Genomic DNA, 17,659 nt, shown 5'->3' on the forward strand with positions numbered 1-17,659 from the left:
TTCTATCCTGTTTTGTATGAAGTTACTGCAATGGCATCTATTTTGAGTCATATAGCTTGTCCTGTATCAAAAAAAAGAGTGAAAAGTGTTTTGAGCAAAGAAAAGTAAGTTTGGCACAACATTTTGGACTTTACAAAGCATATCCATTATCCACTCTATTCTTGTTGGATTAAAATGAAGTCTAGAGAGGAAGGCAAGGGAAAAGAAATAGTAATGTGATACTGAGTTTTATTTTGGTGCTTGTAATTTCATAGCACATTACTCAGTGTGGATGCTGAATGTGAGAGATCAGGCAGATAGCACAGCGTCTCTGTGAAACTAAGTCACATAACCTCCTCTCATTGGCCTGAGACAGTGTGCCCTGAGAAATTGTGAGGAGGAACTCAAACAGTCCTTAGAGAAGGAAAACAATCTTTGCAGGTGCTGTTTGTCTCCTTGTTGTTTACTTGCAAGAAAAAGTCGAGGGGTGTTGTTCCTAATTGTCCGATGACGGTGGTGTGTTGGTTTGATGGACAATGAAAGTTTTAGCCCTCCAGACCCTTTTGGAACTGCCTATGAAATAGGATCTGGAAGAATAAAACACATTCTCTTTGCAACTAAGCTTGAGAGTCTGTGTCATCAATATCACCGCTCCTAATACAGTGCGACAACTCACTAACAAATACCCAACAAAACATCTTAGTAAATCACTCTTAGAAAAAGCATGAAGATACAGCCATCTTTCTCCAAATTTGAAAATTGTGGCAAATCTGCAGACAATTCGCATGCATAATTGAAAAGAATTGAGAGAACTCAGGTTTCTCAGTTTTAAAAGTCAGGGTTTGTGAGTTTTACAGGAGACACCAATCTGACTTAGAAAGGTTTTATCTAAAATGAGTTTTCTTCTGCACAAGTCATCACTGCTGTCCAGTCAGCAGTCTTGGTAGGATGTTGCATCCCTTAACAACTAACTAGGTAACAACAGAATGCTACTTGGAGATATGAAAATAAAACAAATGACTGAAGGTGTTTATATAGTTGTCTTACGTTCTCTGATGTTCACCTGTCACTTGTATCAGTGAAGGCATTAGGGCCAATCTGAACTTCTAGGCAATTACAAGTCTGGAGAGCTTTGCAGAAACCTCCTTCTAAAAGATTTTAACATTAGTTTAGCTACCAAGATGTGTCTGGGGGTTAATGCCTGAACACCCGCTGCCTTCCCTTCTTTAGCAGCCTACGCACTATTTGGAGAGAGCAGCGGGGCACGGGCCCCACCAACAGAGGAATGGTAGTCAGCACCCACAATAAGCACCCAGGAGGCCCAAGCCCCCGCAGCCTGGACGGCGCTAAAGGGAGCTGCCACTGATCGTCCCGCGGCGGACAGCAGGGCAGTGCAGCGCAGCCCACCGCCATGCCACCCCTCCCTACCCATATAGCTCCGTGCCCTTCGATAAGATGGAGACCTCCTCCCTCGCCTCCTCTACCAACATGGAGGGCCGCGCGCCCATTGGCGCCCGCCGCCGCCCGCCGCCCCGCCATAGGCTGAGGGGCTGGCTTCCCCCCGCTGTGCTTTGCATGGCCTCTCCCCGAGCGGGGAACTACATTACCCAAGATGCCAAAATAGGGGCGCTGCCCCGCCCCTCTGCTTTTCTTACGCATCGAGGCTCTATCTCCTCCCGGGCGGGAGGGACGGGGCGTGGTCTCGCGAGAGTCCGCGCGGCCTGGCTGAGAGGGTGCAGGGCGCGCCGAGACCGTTGTCGTGGGCCCATGGCGGCCGCGGAGGCGGCGGCCGCGCCCGACCCTAGCGGGCTCTCCCCGAAGGAGGAAGGGGAGCTGGAGGATGGCGAGATCAGCGACGATGACAACAACGGCTTTGGGCCTTATGGCGGCGGCTCCGAGCCTGCCGGCGGCCTCGGTAGCGGCAGTAGCAGCAGCAGCAGTAGCAGGCCGTACTCGAGGCGCCGGCCGCCCCCCGGCCTCCACGGGAGCGGCTCCGTGTCCTCCCCCGGGCGGCCCTTCCCGCGCTCGCGGCACCAGCCCCCGCCCGACACGGGACACGTGCACGGCCACGGCGGCTACCGGCCTAAGGACTCGTTCCGCTCCCACCCGCCGGCGCCGCGGATGCCGCCGGGCTCGCACTCCGATGCGGGTCCCCGGCTCTCCTTCTGGGAGCGCAGCCACAACGCCCTGGACCGGTTCCGCTTCCGAGGCCGGCCCTACCGGGGCGGTGGGCGCTGGGGCCGGAGCCGAGGCTGCAGCGACCGGCCTGGCAATCCTCCGGGGAGGCCGCCCGGAGGGGGAGGCGGCAGCGGGTTCAGTAGCAGTCAGGGCTGGAGGGAGCCCTCTCCTCGAAAATGTATCCTTAAAACGTGAGCGGGGGTGGGGGGCCCGTGCTGCTGCTGAGGGCCTGGGTGTGGCGGTTCCGCGCTACGTGGCCGAAAGCCCTGGGAAGGGACGCGTTTCCCTCCCGCTGTGGCAGTAGGATTCACGCAACGGTAACCGAGAAGGAGGCTCCCAAGCTAATCCTGGGGCTTGGCCGGGGCAGCCGGCCCTGCTTAAGGAGAGGCAGCTGGGAAGTCGGATTACTGCCATGACCTGGCTTGCGGCTTGGCCGATCTGTCGTGTGTAGGGAAAAAGGAAAAGCATAGCCTGAAAGGAAGCTTTTGTCGGTCGGATTCTGAGCGGCTGCTTTTGTAGCCCCAAGTGCGAATATTGTGAAGTGGGGTCAGTCTTTGGTGCGGCAGTTTTAATATGTATAATTAGCGTCACAATTGTGAAGCTAAAACCCTAAGCTTTACTGTATTGGGCAATGAAGGAGCTACTATTTTTTTCATTTTCGCTTTCATCCCTTCAGAGGCTATTACACGTAGGTTTAGCTTTAGTCAGTTTTAGCTAAGCTGGAGTGGATCTGCACACAAAAATGTAGTTTATATGGGCGTTCAGATGAAAGCCATACACACCATTTCTTGTAGGATGTTCTCCATTGATTGCTCTTAAGATTTATTTAGGTCACTTATTACTAGAGTTCTGATATTTCATCCTTTTAGGAGCAGGAATTGTGCAAGTGGTGGGAAAAGCTTCCCTCATTTTTCTTGTTTGCCATAGAAAGTAACGTAAAGAACAGATGCTGAGTGTAGCTTGGGGCAGCCTGGTTAATGGATGTAATTGCATTGTTGCCTAACTGAAAATGTAGATGATTAAAAAGACACTGAGCAAGAGAGATAGTGGTTAAATCCTGTTCTCCGGAATTTGCAGTGTTGTGTTGTCCTTCGTATCAACAGTCAAAGGATGTATTTTTGCTAGACTGTGCAGGTTGGTTTCTTGGATCTTGTTTTATATACAAGATTATTATTTACATAATTAATATTTTTATTTGTTTAAATGTGGACGGATGTAAATTAGCAATAGAGGTGCTTTTATTTGGTCTCGTGGTAAAGTTAAAGCATTATTGAAGACTTAATTGGAGCCCTTCATTCAAAGGTTTTATCTTAAGAAGGCAGCAAATGAAGATGTGATTTGCCCAAGGTTTCATAGTAAGATAATTCTAATGCTGAAAATAGTTTTCAGGTCTCTTTGCAGTGCTGCTCTGAGTACCTGAAAGTGGTTACTTTCTGTGTAAGGTGTAATTTGCAGGGCAAATGTAGAGATTGTCCTAAACAGACCTTGCAATGTTTCTTAGTGAGGCTTATGCGGAGTCTCCTTCCTTTTAATTAAAAGAGTATTCAGAAATTAATAATTCCATTTTCAAACAAAAAATAGAAAATGAGGATGTTTTTATTCCTGGCACTTAAGATTCACTCATCTGTTGAACTGTGGTGGATGGAGAATGTTCTATTACTCTTTCTTTTTAATAAGTGAATATTCAGTTGTTTGTGGATCATGTAGTTAAGGTCCATGATTTTCCCTCACTATGAGTTACTGTCAGAGCTTTTCATATCCTTGCCACCTAACACAGCCAATATTAGAGAATTCATAACTACTAATGTACCTCTGTGTTGCTAACATTAATGGAGTACTGGTGTAGTTCATTGGCATGTGACTTCAGAGGAGACTTTCATATCAACTGGTACAAGGAAGCTTGTGGCCTTGAATTTGAAATTCCTCTTGGAAAATAAAATGTTTTAAGTGTCTGGAGTCCTGGTTTTGGCTTCTTCTTAGTAGCTGGTACGGTGCTGTGTTTTGGATTCAGTATTAGAGTAATGTTGATAACACACTGGTGTTTTAGTTGTTGCTGAGAAGTGCCTACACTAAGTCATGGACTTGCAGCATCCCATGCTCTGCCGCTGAGGAGGTGCACAAGAAGCTGTCAGTGTGCAAAACTGAGACCCAAACTTAGCCAAAGTGGTGTTGCATAGCACAGAATGTCGTGCCCAGTGTATAAACTGTGGGGAGTTGGCTGAGAGCCACTGATTGCTGCTCGGGGCTGGGCATCTCAGTCCAGGTGAGGGTAGTGAGCAATTGTATTGTGTATCACCCTCCTTTCTTGGGCATTATTCCATTCTCTCTTTTTGTTATCTCCGTTTTCGTTATTTTTACTATTTTATTTGATTTACATTATTTAACTGTTTTTTTTTTTTTCCAACCCACTTTGTCAACCCACATTACCTTTTTCCAGGTTCTTTCTCCATCCCACCATGGAAGGGAGGGAGGAGTGAGAGTATGGGATAGTAAGTTGCTAACCGGGGGTAAACCATGTCAATCTGGTAAGACACAGATTGTTTCCTTGATTTAGGATCAAAAAACTTTGCACCAGGTTTTACAGGAATATATATGTAAGTGGAGTAAAGGACAAGGTGGAACATTTAAAGATTCCTTGTTACTTTTTTGGGGGTGTTAGCTTTTAATAGTCTTTTCTCTTTCAATTCTTGGCAATGTTAATACATTATATAGTAATTCTCCAGGAATTCTTGTACAGAGAATTGTGGAATTTGAATCTAATGGGACTTTGTTTCCATTGAATTTTGAGCTCTTCTCAGTGTGCATTTTTCTTCCATTTCTGACTCCCAGTTTCTTCTTTTTGGTTCTTGGATGAAATTTCTCTTGAGTTGGTTGAAGCACAGTTGTTGTTTTAATATTTACATAAATATTAATATTTAAATGCCTGCCTTTCACAGCACTTCATGGAGTCTGCATTCTGTGTGTAGACCCCCCCAAAAAATTTTCTATGTATGTGAACCACAGGATTTCTGGTTAACTCCATTGTGGGAGCTTCTAACAATTGTATTATCCTGAGAATGGAAAACATCTCAAAACTGTCTTGTTATCCATCTCCAGATGACTTTAGAAGCTCCCTATTGAAGTATTCCCATAGCAAATAGCAGTTAGACTTACTTTTATAAACGATGGTAAGTCAATTAGCTTCAAAATTCCCTGTGACTTAGGAAATTATGAACATAGCTGGCTCTTTGGAAGCAGAAATATGTTGGAAGGGAATTTTGCAAATATACTTATTGCATAATTTGGTGTTATACTGCATACAGCTTTTAGTTTTTTCAGGATATTTATAGACTGATTGTTTTTTGGGGTTTTATATAGTTTATCTTTGCTAGTTTCTGCTTTTTGTGCTGACACTTGAGAAAGCACTGTATAGCAAAACATTTCAGAACATTACAGAGGTAGCTTTTGCAGGATACATGTCGAGATTCTTCATACTAATGTTAGAACTTAATGTAGCAAAACATCCAAGTTGTCAGTACTTGTTCTGAGCAGAAGACAAATACATTTTCCTCTGGATTAAGTATGTCTGCATTCAGAGGACACCTGTTTTAGCTTATGGTTTTATTCTGCTTATTGCTTTAAGAGATGATTTGGTTGAAAAAGCATTCTGCATAATTGGGTATGTGAGTCAGCTGTTACCACAGTGGGGTTGATACTGTGAGTCAAATGAGTAAAACCTGACTTGGTATCCTGAAATATTTCCCCTTGAGCACGATTATTTTACAGGATCATTTTCAAGGGTCAGGTTAAGGTAAGAGGAGTTGAACCTCTAATAGTGACAACTTTTGTTCTGGGTAGAGATGCCTAAGAATATTTTCGCTACTTGCCTTGGACATTCATAAGCAATCTTTTCTGAGCAACCAGTAATTCCCAGTTGTCTTAAGCATTTCTGAATGTTTTGATTGTGAGTCTTTGTTAATTTTTTTTTCACTTCAGTTGTTCATTGATTCTTCTGTGCCTTACCCTCATTTGCTGAACTTCATTTACTACAGTGTGTAATTGTGCTATGGCCAGACTTAGTATTGGCTAGATGTGGCATTTTATGAAGGACTAAAATGAGTGAGAAAGAATTTAACCTTTTTCAGAATGTGAGATGGGGAGTCAGTACTGGAGTTACAAACTCTGGAAGTCTGACTTTTCATGATAGAAAACCATCTCAGCATTATAGCTGTTGTTTCCAGGAGGATGGTGTAAGAGATGAGACTTTTCAGCAATTCATGACCTTCTTGTGTAAGCAGGATATTTGGAATTGTTGGTTTGAGAAAATGTTTGTCAATATGTAATAATGGCTACAGCTTTTGCATGCTGCTTGTGTTTAAGGATATTTTTCAAACTAGCCTTGAGGTAAAATATATGAGAACATAAGTTATGTTTGTCTTAATTTGGTCTGACAGTGGTAATACTTATACTGTTTTAAGATTATGCAAGTTCTTGTCTTAAATTTCTTGACCAGTAATTCAGCTAAAACTTTTGGAAGGTCCCCATCTAGAAAGCAGAACTACTCTTCTAAAAATGAAAGCTCTGTGGAAGAAAGTTTTGAGGATCTGCTCTTGAAGTATAAGCAGATACAATTAGAACTTGAACACATTAATAAAGATGAGAGACTGGCTTTGAGCAACAGGGAAGAAAATGAGAAGCAAGATGATGAAAAAACAGTGGACACAGAGGACCAAAAAACTGTAGAAAATGACAGTATTAAAACGGACACTATAAAAGAAGCACCTCCTGAGGAGAAAAATCCGGTTATGGGCTTTCAGGCATTTGAACTGAAACCTCTTAGACAAAAACTGCCTACTCCAGCTGAGAGGAGCAGATTGAAAAAAAGCAAAGAAGGAATGAAGCAGTCCTCACAAAAATCTGAAGTAACAGAATCTGGCCAAGGTAAAGAAATACCTGTAAAATTATTTTAGTTTGAAAAGTTCTATTTGCTTGCTATTATTTATTTATTATTATATATGATAATATAATTGATATATATAATTAATTATTATTAATATTAAGTGTTGGTGAATATGTTACTGTAACTATAATGTTAAAAGTTACAAGTTAAAGATTTAATGTACTGGAGTCTTTTGTTTTGTAATTCTGTAAATTACATAAACATGCTTGGAAGCATGTTTTTGCTCTGGATTTGTATTTTCAATAATGTGTTTTCTTAGACCAGTTGTTTAGCAGAAAGCATGAGGAAGAGGAGCAAGACTTGAAGGTTTTAATTGCTGTTCACAGCAGAAATCATTGACTTTTCACTGAAATTTCTATTTCTGCTTTTGTCATGTTCTTTTCTGCAGACGCAAAATGTGGGGGTTTTTTCGCTGAAAAGAGAACATTTAGAGACCCCTTTTTCTGCATTTCATCTTTGTGTGTTTTCTTAAGTGTAAGATCAGAATTGTGGAATATTGTGAGTTAGAAGGCACCCACAAGGATCATCAAGTCTAACTCTTAAAAGTTAATGTCCCATACAGGGATCAAGCTCACATTAACACCATAAGATACTTTAATGAGAATTATCTTGATCATTGTTTATATTCACCAATAGTCAAGAAATCATTTGGCCACAAATGGGAAAGATTTGTAGACGAAATGCAGCCAAAGGGTAGAATAAGTGTCTTGTCAAGGATAGTTCTGGACTGCTGACTAAAGAGGGTAATTGCTGAGATGCATTAACTAGTTATGGAAAAAGAAGTGATCGTGTCCACCTGGCCTGTGGTAAAAGCATTTGAGCTTACTTCTAAGTCTGCAGCAAAATAAGGCAGCTTACTTAAGCTTCCTACCCTAAGGCTTCATGTCGTTCCACTAAGTGATTGCTGTGGTTGAGGGTGGCGCTTGAGGCTATCTCTTGTCATCTGATGTTCACTAATTTGCCAGTATGTGTAAACTATCAATTTGAGTGGGAAGAGACAAACTAGTTAATGGATTGAATAAGAGTGCAGGTGAGTAATTGGCAGGAATATGAAGAGGGGTAGGACTAGAGCACTGAAAGTCGGAATGATAGATGTATAACTTCAGAACAAGACAGCTCTTGTAAAGAAAACAAAAGAGAAAACTGATAATTAGTAGTCAAACCACCTCATTCTAGTGTGTTTCCCATTAATGATAAATTTTTTTTGGTGTTCTTTAAGAGGTCATACAGGTTTTATTGGCAGACATGAAGAAAACAAATTTTGGTGATAAAGAAGAACTAGTAATCCGTGGGAAGAGACAGGAGTGGCAAGACAGGAGTAAAGCAGCTATTTAAAAAGCAAAATAGCCTCAAAAATTCACCTTCCAAATGTAAAAGCACTGAATTTGATAATAAAAGTTCATATGATAGTGAAAAATAGATGCTGTAATATGCATATTAATAGTATTTAATTTTTGCATGTTAATCAAATTTATGATACATAAATGATCTGAAAGCAGACAGATTATGTACAAATGTTTATGACAGCATAAGGCAGGCTTAACATTGGATTTGACATAGGAGTTTTAACATTGGAGTTATTGCAGATTCATGTGTATTGAGTATGTATTCTATTAATCTCCTTACTGCTGCAATACACACTGCATGTATTGGGAAATCAGGAAAATATGATTTTCCCATTTTATTTATTTTTACATGGTGTACTGGATGTTTCTGCAGCCTTGTAAAAGTTGAAGAACTTGTCTTAAAACTCAGGAATTTTCAGTCTCTCAAATTAATTTGCTGTGGTTCAGCTGCTCTGACAGGCTGGACAGTATTCCCCACTTTACTTCCTGTGTTGTGCATTAGCCTGTTGTGTCCATGTTGTCCCCTTCTGGTTTGAAAGAGCATTTGTGCTTGTATAGACTGTCCCTTCATATGCCTACGTCAAAAAAAAACTACTATACCATCTGTCTTCCTACTTTGATCCTGTGAACTGGATATGTAATATGTATGTGAACTTCACATATTACACTAACTTTTAAAATTTTTTTCTGTAGTTCATATGGGTATTAGATACTACTCTTTCTTGTATGTGTATTTTTAAAAAATGCATGTGTATGCAAGGAGGAAGACCTTCAGCATTTTAAGTTTCATTTTTGTTTATGTATGTTTATGTTTCTTGGTGTACTTTAAACAGTGCCTTTCTGAATATAATTTTTACAAAATGCTAGGAAGAGTTAAAGCTGTACAAAATCTGAATTTATTTTCCACCATTTTGAATTGTGGGATGGAATCTTTCTTTGAAGACTAATATAGCAAAAGAACTCCAAGCTTCTCTAAATGTTTCCTTCCTTTGTCTGATGCATATAAACATACAAATGTATGGTTATATAAAAATGTGTAAGTATTTTTTGCAGCCAATTATATTACTAATTATTTGCTATAATGTATGTCATACTGCAATATGTACAGCATTATGCATACCATATGTAAAATATGGTATGTTAATATGTGTGTGTATATACATATATACACACATTATGAGAATTGGCTATGTTTTGCAAAGTGTTAAGAAAGTAATATTTTAACATCTAAATGTTTAGCAGGAAAACAATGTGCTATTCTTTTAATTTCCATAGGATAACTTCTGTTTTTCTTTGGTCTGAAATGGAGCAAGTATGTTCTTACTGAGGCTTTGGGCCTTTAATTCTGCAAAAGAATGACCAGTTACTCAAAATAGCAGCCAGTGAAACATGAGATGCTCAGGACAGCAGCTGATATGAGATGGTAGTATAAAACAGATAACAAGAAGTCTTCCCCATGTCTGCAAATCTGTTTTTCTCTGTTTCTTGAGGAAGTACATGTGAACCTTAAGACAGAGTTACTAAGAAATGACAATCTTGCCTTAGCCTTATGGAGTCATGATGATTTTATCAGACATGCCAAATTTATATGAATGTTTGTTCATATGATCTTGCATCTACCACTGCTATTGTTTTATACTGTGTATTGGTGATACTGATAAAATATGATTGTATAGATTAAAATTAATGTATCATTTTCATGTATCTCTCCTGAGAAACAGCTTGTTGAAAAATATGGTATTTTTTTCTCTTGGAAGGTGCAGAAGACAAAGAGCAAACATCAGCACGAAAGCTTAGCAGTTCGGATGTTGCATCTGAAAAGGTAAGAAAATATTCCTCCATAGATGAGGTATGATTGCATTATAATACTCTGATGGCTTTTTCCAAATTACAGTCTAGAAACATTCTGGTCATAGGAGCTGTCAATTTTAAATAAATGACACTTACCAGTAAAGTAGGATTTTGAGCTTTCTTTTAGTAAAAATATTGGGGAAAGATTCCAAAAGACCTTATAAAGAAAAAGTTGTTAAATTATGTTTCTTGACTTTTAATCTTGTCCTTTCTTCTGTTTTCTTCTCAAGAAGCTGCTTGATGATGAAGAGGAGATGTCTGAATTGCAACTTAGGCTTCTTGCACTTCAGTCTGCTAGTAAAAAATGGCAGCAAAAAGAACAGCAGGTGATGAAGGAAAGCAAAGAAAAATTAACAAAAACAAAAAGTGTCACACAGAAAGTCAAAGCCAGTACAAAAGCACATTCAACAAAAAAACCTAGTACTACAGGTAATAAGTTTAACGTTACTGATATGGCTGTCAATGGTGTGGGTGCCAAAAAAAAAAGTTATGCGAGCAATGAGCCTTTAGTCACTAGGATTAGGTGGAACCAATTAGGTAACATGGAATTAATCACATACTTTTTTTATTGAAAGGCAAGCAAGCTCTGAGGAAGCCACAGACAAAGACATCAAAGAAGATTCAGCAGCAAAAGGAACTAGATAGGCGGCAGAAAGAGGAGGACCAGAGGAAACAAGAAGAAGAGGAGGAAAGAAGAAAGAGAGAAGAAGAAATAAGAAAAATTAGGGACCTCTCAAATCAAGAAGAGCAGTACAATCGATTCATGAAGCTAGTTGGAGGAAAGAGGAGATCAAGGAGCAGGGTAACAGATCTCTTACTTGATGTTCTGGTATTACATTTAGGATTAATGAATTGTTTCTGTCTTGCCCCACCTGGTTTTGTGTCACCATCCTGCCTGAATCCCCCTGTTCTTGTCCCCACTTTCCCCACCCCTAGAATAATCAAAATGTAGCAATGAAAGAAAAGCTCAATATACTTCAGTGTTTAGTGTTTTAATCCCATGCTAGACAAGCATTCCCTTTGGATTTGGAAAAATCAGTTTTGTATGAGTTGTACAGTTGCAAGTTAATGGTAAAGCATTTTTCTCCTAAAGATATATTGAACATTGTGATCAAAGAGCAGCCTGTAATTTAACACTAACCCATCAGTGAAACTTCTTTGGCTTTCTTCTTTTAGATTTCAAGGTTTTCTTCACATTTTCAGACTTGTGGGTTTTTTTTTGTTTGTTTAAGGTTGTGTATACAACCTTAGTGGCTTGCTTCTTTCAAAGTGTCATTGGAGGGCTTGGCTGCTTTGTAGTATTTTTTCAATGCAGTATTTAATCTATTGTGTTGAGGCAAAATATAAGTCTAGACAAAAGATAATTTGTTTAACCTTACATGGTGTCGAATTGATGGAGTAATAGTTACTGTAGTGGTAATCATGCTATCCGTGTAGGCTGTTCTTGTTCTCTCATTGAGATTAGCAAAGGGCACCTGAGTAGCTCATGTCTGTCTCTTAAAACATTGGTACATTACAGAAAAAAAAAGACTGTTTCTACAGCATTAATTCTTTCAGCCTGGAAGTAGTGCAGCCACTGCAGCTGGATGCTTCAAGTGCTTGGAGCTATTAATGCTGTAAGGAAAAACAGCGTCTAAGGGAATTGAGGCTCCCTGTTTGAGGTCATGTTGTAGAAGAATCACCTTTATAATAATACCAAGTGGAAAATGGAGAGTAAAAATGTTTTACTGTAAACAGTAGATATTCTAGAAGCTACCAGAATGTCTTCTGTATGCCTCTTAAAGATACGAGTTACGGAGTCTGAGAAGTCCTACTTAGTTGTTCTGTATATTTTCAGTCCTGAAAATTGATTTGCATCCATACAATGTTAGGAGATCTTCAGACAGCCTGATTTATGAGTTGACAGTCTCTGGGCTTGTCTCAGTGGGGCATGTGGCTCCTTCTGGGACAATAAAAAGATTTTTCACCTGAGAGTTGTTTCTAGTGAGGGTAGTTCAAGCATTCTTGGTAGTTGCCATGGTAGATTACCAGAAATAAAGCATTTAATTCACTTGCAGTCTTTCAGAAATTTACCAGATACGTAATGACCAAAAAGATATTTAAAAAGTTGTTTCCATGTATCATAACACCCCCCACCCCATCATCCTGGAAGAGATAAGGTTTTAAAACTCCTTGTTGTTTTGTCTGGTTGCTACCTGCCGTGGATATGATTAAAAGGTAATACTCAGTTTCTACTTCTTGTACAATATAAGTATATTGTATTTATAAGTCAGTTAGAAGAAAATATTCTACGGGCCTTCTTCCAAAATACATTTCTCTCTCTATATTTCTATATTACTCTGAAATGATGATGTAAGACCAGCTAAATAAAATCCTTTTTTGTGTGCTTAGTCATCAGATACAGACTTGAGATGGTCTTTGGATAAGCAGTCTACAGAGAGTGCGGGAGGCATATATCAGTATGATAATTACGATGAAGTTGCTATGGATACAGACAGTGAAACTAACTCACCAGGTAAGACTTAGTTACAGCTTTCTTATATTTTGATTGGTAAAAATAGGTAAAATATAGGAAATAAGCCACTGTTCTAGAAAGAAAGTCTGTTTTGAGCTATCTGAATTATAGAACTAACATTTTAAGGTGAGCTAATTATATTAATGTTGACTCCACCTCTGCTCCAGTGGTATTTTTAAAGTCTTCAGGGTATATTTTTCTCATTGCAGTACTGTAGGTTTTATGCTTGTATCTTCCCAATCAGCTGTGCAGGGTGTTAACTGGACAGACAGCAGCTTTGCAAAAAAAGGGCCCATGGGTCCCAGTGGACATTGAGTGACATGTGGGTCAGCAGTGTGGCTTTGGGTGACAGATGAACCATAGCCTGGGTTGTGGCATTGTGACTGTCAGGGTTCAGTGGCTGGAGGGGCCTGTTAATCACTGATTGCCAGTTTTCTGGTTTCACAGTATAAGTGAATTCTAGAATGAGCCTAACAAAAGATCTTTTTGAGTAAGGGAAACTGTTTCAGGCCTGTTTTTCATAAAGTTAATTGGGAGACTGGAGCACCTTGCTTACAGGAGATGGAGAAAGCTGTATTTGTGTAGAGAAGGCTTGGGACAGATTTTGCTCGTCTTCAACTACTTAGTGGGCAGTTGCAGACAAGACAACCATGCTTTTCAGTCAAGTGGGCAAGGAAGGACAAGTAGCAACACTTAAATTGTAACAAAGCAAATTCTGCTAGAAGGTGGTCAAACACTAGAGCAGGTTTAAATGTTGTGGAACCTCCAAATATTACCTGGAACTCGACAACCTGACTTCGTGGGAGGCTTGCTTTGGGCACATATGCTGGGGTCATATATCTTCTATAAGTCTCTTCCAGTCTAAATGGTTTATTGACTCTTGAGTCTGAGGTGCATTTAAGGTAGTTGGGTTTCTGTGTTCCATCTCAACACGTGGAGAGTTGAGAACTTCATTAAGCATACTATACTTGATTGGCTACTTTTTTCTCTTGCTTTTCATCTTCCATACTTTTTTTTTTTGTTTTGTTTCCTCCTTTCTTGTCAGCCTTCCTTATATATTACGTCGATAAATTACTACATCTGCTATTTTGTATCTATAAGCTACAAAATCTCTCTTGGTAAAGCATCTTAGTCTCTCTTATTTAATGTTTCAGAATTTATCAGCTGTGCTTTGGATCTGCTTCTCTCCTACTTTGCATTGTGTTGCATTTTTGGTAGCCTGTAATCAGGCTGCTTAGATACCTTGTTTTAGAAGGTAAATTCTTGCAAATTAAATTCAATTTGAGGGCTGCATTACCTTAGCAGTACTGGTTGGCTGTACTTATATTTTGTATGTAAAACAGAAAAAAAATGTAACTACTCTTTTTTAAAAGATATATAAATGTAAAAAAAAGGCACTGTGCTGTGTCTGGTGTTACCTTTGAAATTAGCACGTTGTAAAAACATTTGTTTCTTTTTTGCAACATTAAATCAGTTGAAGCATGAGTTGTTGTTTAATAAATATCTGTCAGATATCTTACATTCAGTATTTTAATTACAGCTTCTTCCCCAGTGCAGCCTCCTTTCTTTGAATGTCCAGTAGGGTATTTTCCACCTCCAGTACCACCCATTTCCTTGCCACTACCTCCTCCAATTCCAGTAAGTAACCTTGATAATTCTCATTTTGTATTTGATTTCTAATGCTAAAGCTAGGATTAAATTGAGATTTTGGTTTTGATACTGTACTCTGTTTAATGATTCCCTTGAACTATCTGTTGTGGTTGGTTTTTAAAACTCTTTATTTCAGCTGTCTGTTGGCTGATGCAGTTGTGGAATCAGTGTAACAATTAATCTCTTCATTGTTAGAGCTGTGCTTTTTCATACTGAAAGTAAAAATTGTCTGAAGCCCATAAGGAGAAAGAATGAATAGGAACTGTTAGCACAAGGCAACCTTGCCTCTTATCTCTAGGCTACATATCTAGGTAGATAGGCTTGATCTCTGACCTAGAGTGGGGGAAAGGCCAAGACATATAGCTCATCAGTCATTCAAACTCTGTGCCTTTTGACTGTGTTTTCTGTCTTCTCACCTAAGAGTCCACATGGAAATTGAATTACTGTGGAGTTTTTTTACTACCAATTTTTTTCACTGAATGACTGTTACTCAGAAAAGCAATAAAGGTACCATTTCCTCTCATGACAACTTCTGAGCTTTTGACTAAGGGAAATTGTAATTTTGTTAGCTAAGACAGTTTCATAAAACTGTTTGAAAACTGCTGGTCAACTCTGTTTCTCTGGATAGACTACCTGTGGTTCAGATTCTCATTTACCTTTAGTTTGTATGTCTCCACAGCTTCCACTGTTCAAATGTAACTGTATTGCTTCCATTAACCTCTGTGAGAAATTACTAACTTTAGTGACAGCCTTTGACAGGGATGTAAATATACTTTGACTGTTAATTAAACTGGTACAGTTTAGATTACCTTTAAACCATGGAATAATCTAGGTCTCAACCTCTGCTAAGTAATCATAAAGAAGTAGTAATTTTCACATTTCAAACTTTTGTTCTACTTCTTTTCTCAGCTTGTTCCATCTTCGAGCCATCTTTACATGGAGGGTATTCCTTGTGTTTCTCTTGAGCCACCTCCACCTCTTCCCCCTCTTCCCCCTGAAGAGCCTGAACAGCCACCAAAGCCTCCATTTGCTGATGAGGAAGAGGAGGAAGAGATGCTCTTAAGAGAAGAATTACTCAAGTCTTTAGCCAACAAGCGTGCTTTCAGAGCTGAGGTACTCTATTGTTTTTTTGAATGTAAGCCTCTAGATGGCAATCTTGACTAAAATTTCAATGTGACCTCCTATAAGTGAGGCTTACAGGAGTTTTATTCTGCATTTCTGCAAACTTAAAAAAAAAAAAATCAACAAGAACCACTCTGGAATTGTAAATTGCATCTTTCCTGTTATTTCTGAAGCAATTATGAAACTTCAGGGTACTGAAAATGAAGTTAGCCAAAGGAATCAAAGGAATGGTGGGTTTTCTGCTGGAGCATGTTTATTACTTTTGAACTTTCAGTTAGAAAGTGAGACAAGTAACTTTGTTTCAGCCTTCTAGGAAAAGGAGTTGGAAGAGGTTAACTGGTTGTTGTTGTCTTGGCAGTTTTTGTTGGAGAAGCTAAGCTTGTGGTTTTGAAAGAATATATTGGTTTTGACCTTACTTAATGGGTCTTTTGCAGTTGACTTGTGAATAACTGCTCTTCTCGTGTGCCTTTTTGATATTACTGCAGAATTGCAACATTTGTCTAATACATTTCAATAGTTGCCTAAATCACATTTTCAAGTTCCAAGATGTGTATGAAACAGCCTATTTTATACTGATGCTTTTTAATATAGCTATGTATGGTGTTTATTTTTAAGACCATGTTTTTGTTCTACTTTTTAGGAAACATCAAGTAACAGTGGTCCGCCTTCCCCTCCTGTTCCAGACAACTTGCAGCCTGTGCCAAGAAGCAATCTGTCTGCTGTCAGTATTAATACTGTGTCTCAGCCTCGGGTGCAAAACACAAAGTTTGTTAGAGTACCAAGGCTTCCACGAGCTGTGATCACAGTAAGGAAATACTGTTGCTTCCTAATAATAAGGAATTCCTAATAATGAATTGAAACTGAGGTCAGTTTAAGTGAAGAGCAGACTTGGACTTAGGTTTTCTAGTGATACAGCACAGCAGAGTGAAGCTTCAGTTAAGCATTTGAATTATTAGTCACTTTGACAATCCATATGCTATTCTAGAAAGACTTTGAAGCAAGAATTTCTAGCTGTAGAGAGCATCAAAGTATGCCAGCATGCAGTGAACTAAGAGATTGTAAATGTAGTTCAATTATTTTCTTTTCCAGACTAGCACAGACACCATTGCCAAAACAGAGGCAGTCTTGCTCTTCCTCCCGCACCTGGCCAATTGGTGTCTCCCTTCCTTTAAAGTGGGGTCTGGAGCATCACTCCCATTGCTGAACTTATTGAACATACTAAATTGATTGGAAAACTAACTTTTGTGGGGGAAAATACTTTCCTTAAAAGGAGGAGTTGAATTTTTTCAGTGGCTAGTGTGTATGTCAGAGTTAGCATGTCTGTGAGTGTGGCTGGAAGAGAGTATTTGTGAGGAGAGGACCAGTGCCTTGCACCAACATAAACTGGAATTTCACCTGCCTGTCCTGTTGTGGTGAAAAAATGATGCAGCTGGAGTACATTCAGAAGTAGTAGATACAACCCATATCTTGAGAATTGCCCAGAGTACCAAAAAGAACTGATTGTTAAAATGGGAGTATTTTTCATTTAAAAAAAAAATGGTGGTTTTTTTAGTGGGGTTAATGCTTAAAAGACACTTAGAGCTTGGACAAGGTTCTATTCTGAGATAAAGGGTTAATGTATAACTATAATTATCCAGGTCTACAGTGGGAGATGAGAAGAGCAGTCCTAGAAATGTGAAATAAATTGCTTTTTTCTAAGCTATAACTCCCAGAGCATTTGAGGTTAATCTAGATTGTCTGCTTGCTTCTGCATTTTTTTTTTTTTTGTGCTGGAATTGGCAATCACCTGATCTTCAGTGAGCTTTATAAAGTTGTCTTGGCAAAAGGTGATTAATAGTGATTTCATCTATTCATTACATTCTTTTGGTGTTCTACCAATTAAACTACCTGAGCAGCTCACTGTAAGATCAGTTAAGTACAACTGTGGGGCAAGAGACATCACAACTGTGTAGCAGAAAGATGAGGGAGTTTTAGTATGTCTGCCACATCAATTCAGATTTGATTGGCTTTACCTCTCAGTTAATTAAAAAAATTCCTTGCAAATGACAGATGATAATTTTAATTGCAGTTAAAGTAATG

At 39.3% G+C, this 17,659-nt stretch overlaps 1 protein-coding gene across 4 annotated transcripts in view; it reads left to right on the top strand.

The window, feature by feature from the left end:
- The first annotated feature begins 1,690 nt into the window (after positions 1-1,690).
- Positions 1,691-17,659, top strand: part of LOC131591610 (zinc finger C3H1 domain-containing protein-like) — a 41,094-nt gene continuing 25,125 nt past the window's right edge. The window contains exons 1-9 of one of the 4 annotated variants that reach the window (XM_058862466.1): positions 1,691-2,335; positions 6,658-7,077; positions 10,200-10,264; positions 10,524-10,722; positions 10,869-11,095; positions 12,685-12,808; positions 14,349-14,446; positions 15,368-15,571; positions 16,221-16,385. In XM_058862466.1, the coding sequence (XP_058718449.1) occupies positions 1,747-2,335; positions 6,658-7,077; positions 10,200-10,264; positions 10,524-10,722; positions 10,869-11,095; positions 12,685-12,808; positions 14,349-14,446; positions 15,368-15,571; positions 16,221-16,385 (2,091 nt within the window). In that variant the 5' untranslated portion in view covers positions 1,691-1,746. The remainder of the gene's footprint in view (positions 2,336-6,657; positions 7,078-10,199; positions 10,265-10,523; positions 10,723-10,868; positions 11,096-12,684; positions 12,809-14,348; positions 14,447-15,367; positions 15,572-16,220; positions 16,386-17,659) is intronic. The other 3 variants (XM_058862468.1, XM_058862469.1, XM_058862470.1) reach the window with 3 other exon arrangements.

Source organism: Poecile atricapillus, chromosome W (genome assembly GCF_030490865.1).
Source record: "Poecile atricapillus isolate bPoeAtr1 chromosome W, bPoeAtr1.hap1, whole genome shotgun sequence".
NCBI classification, from domain to species: domain Eukaryota; kingdom Metazoa; phylum Chordata; class Aves; order Passeriformes; family Paridae; genus Poecile; species Poecile atricapillus.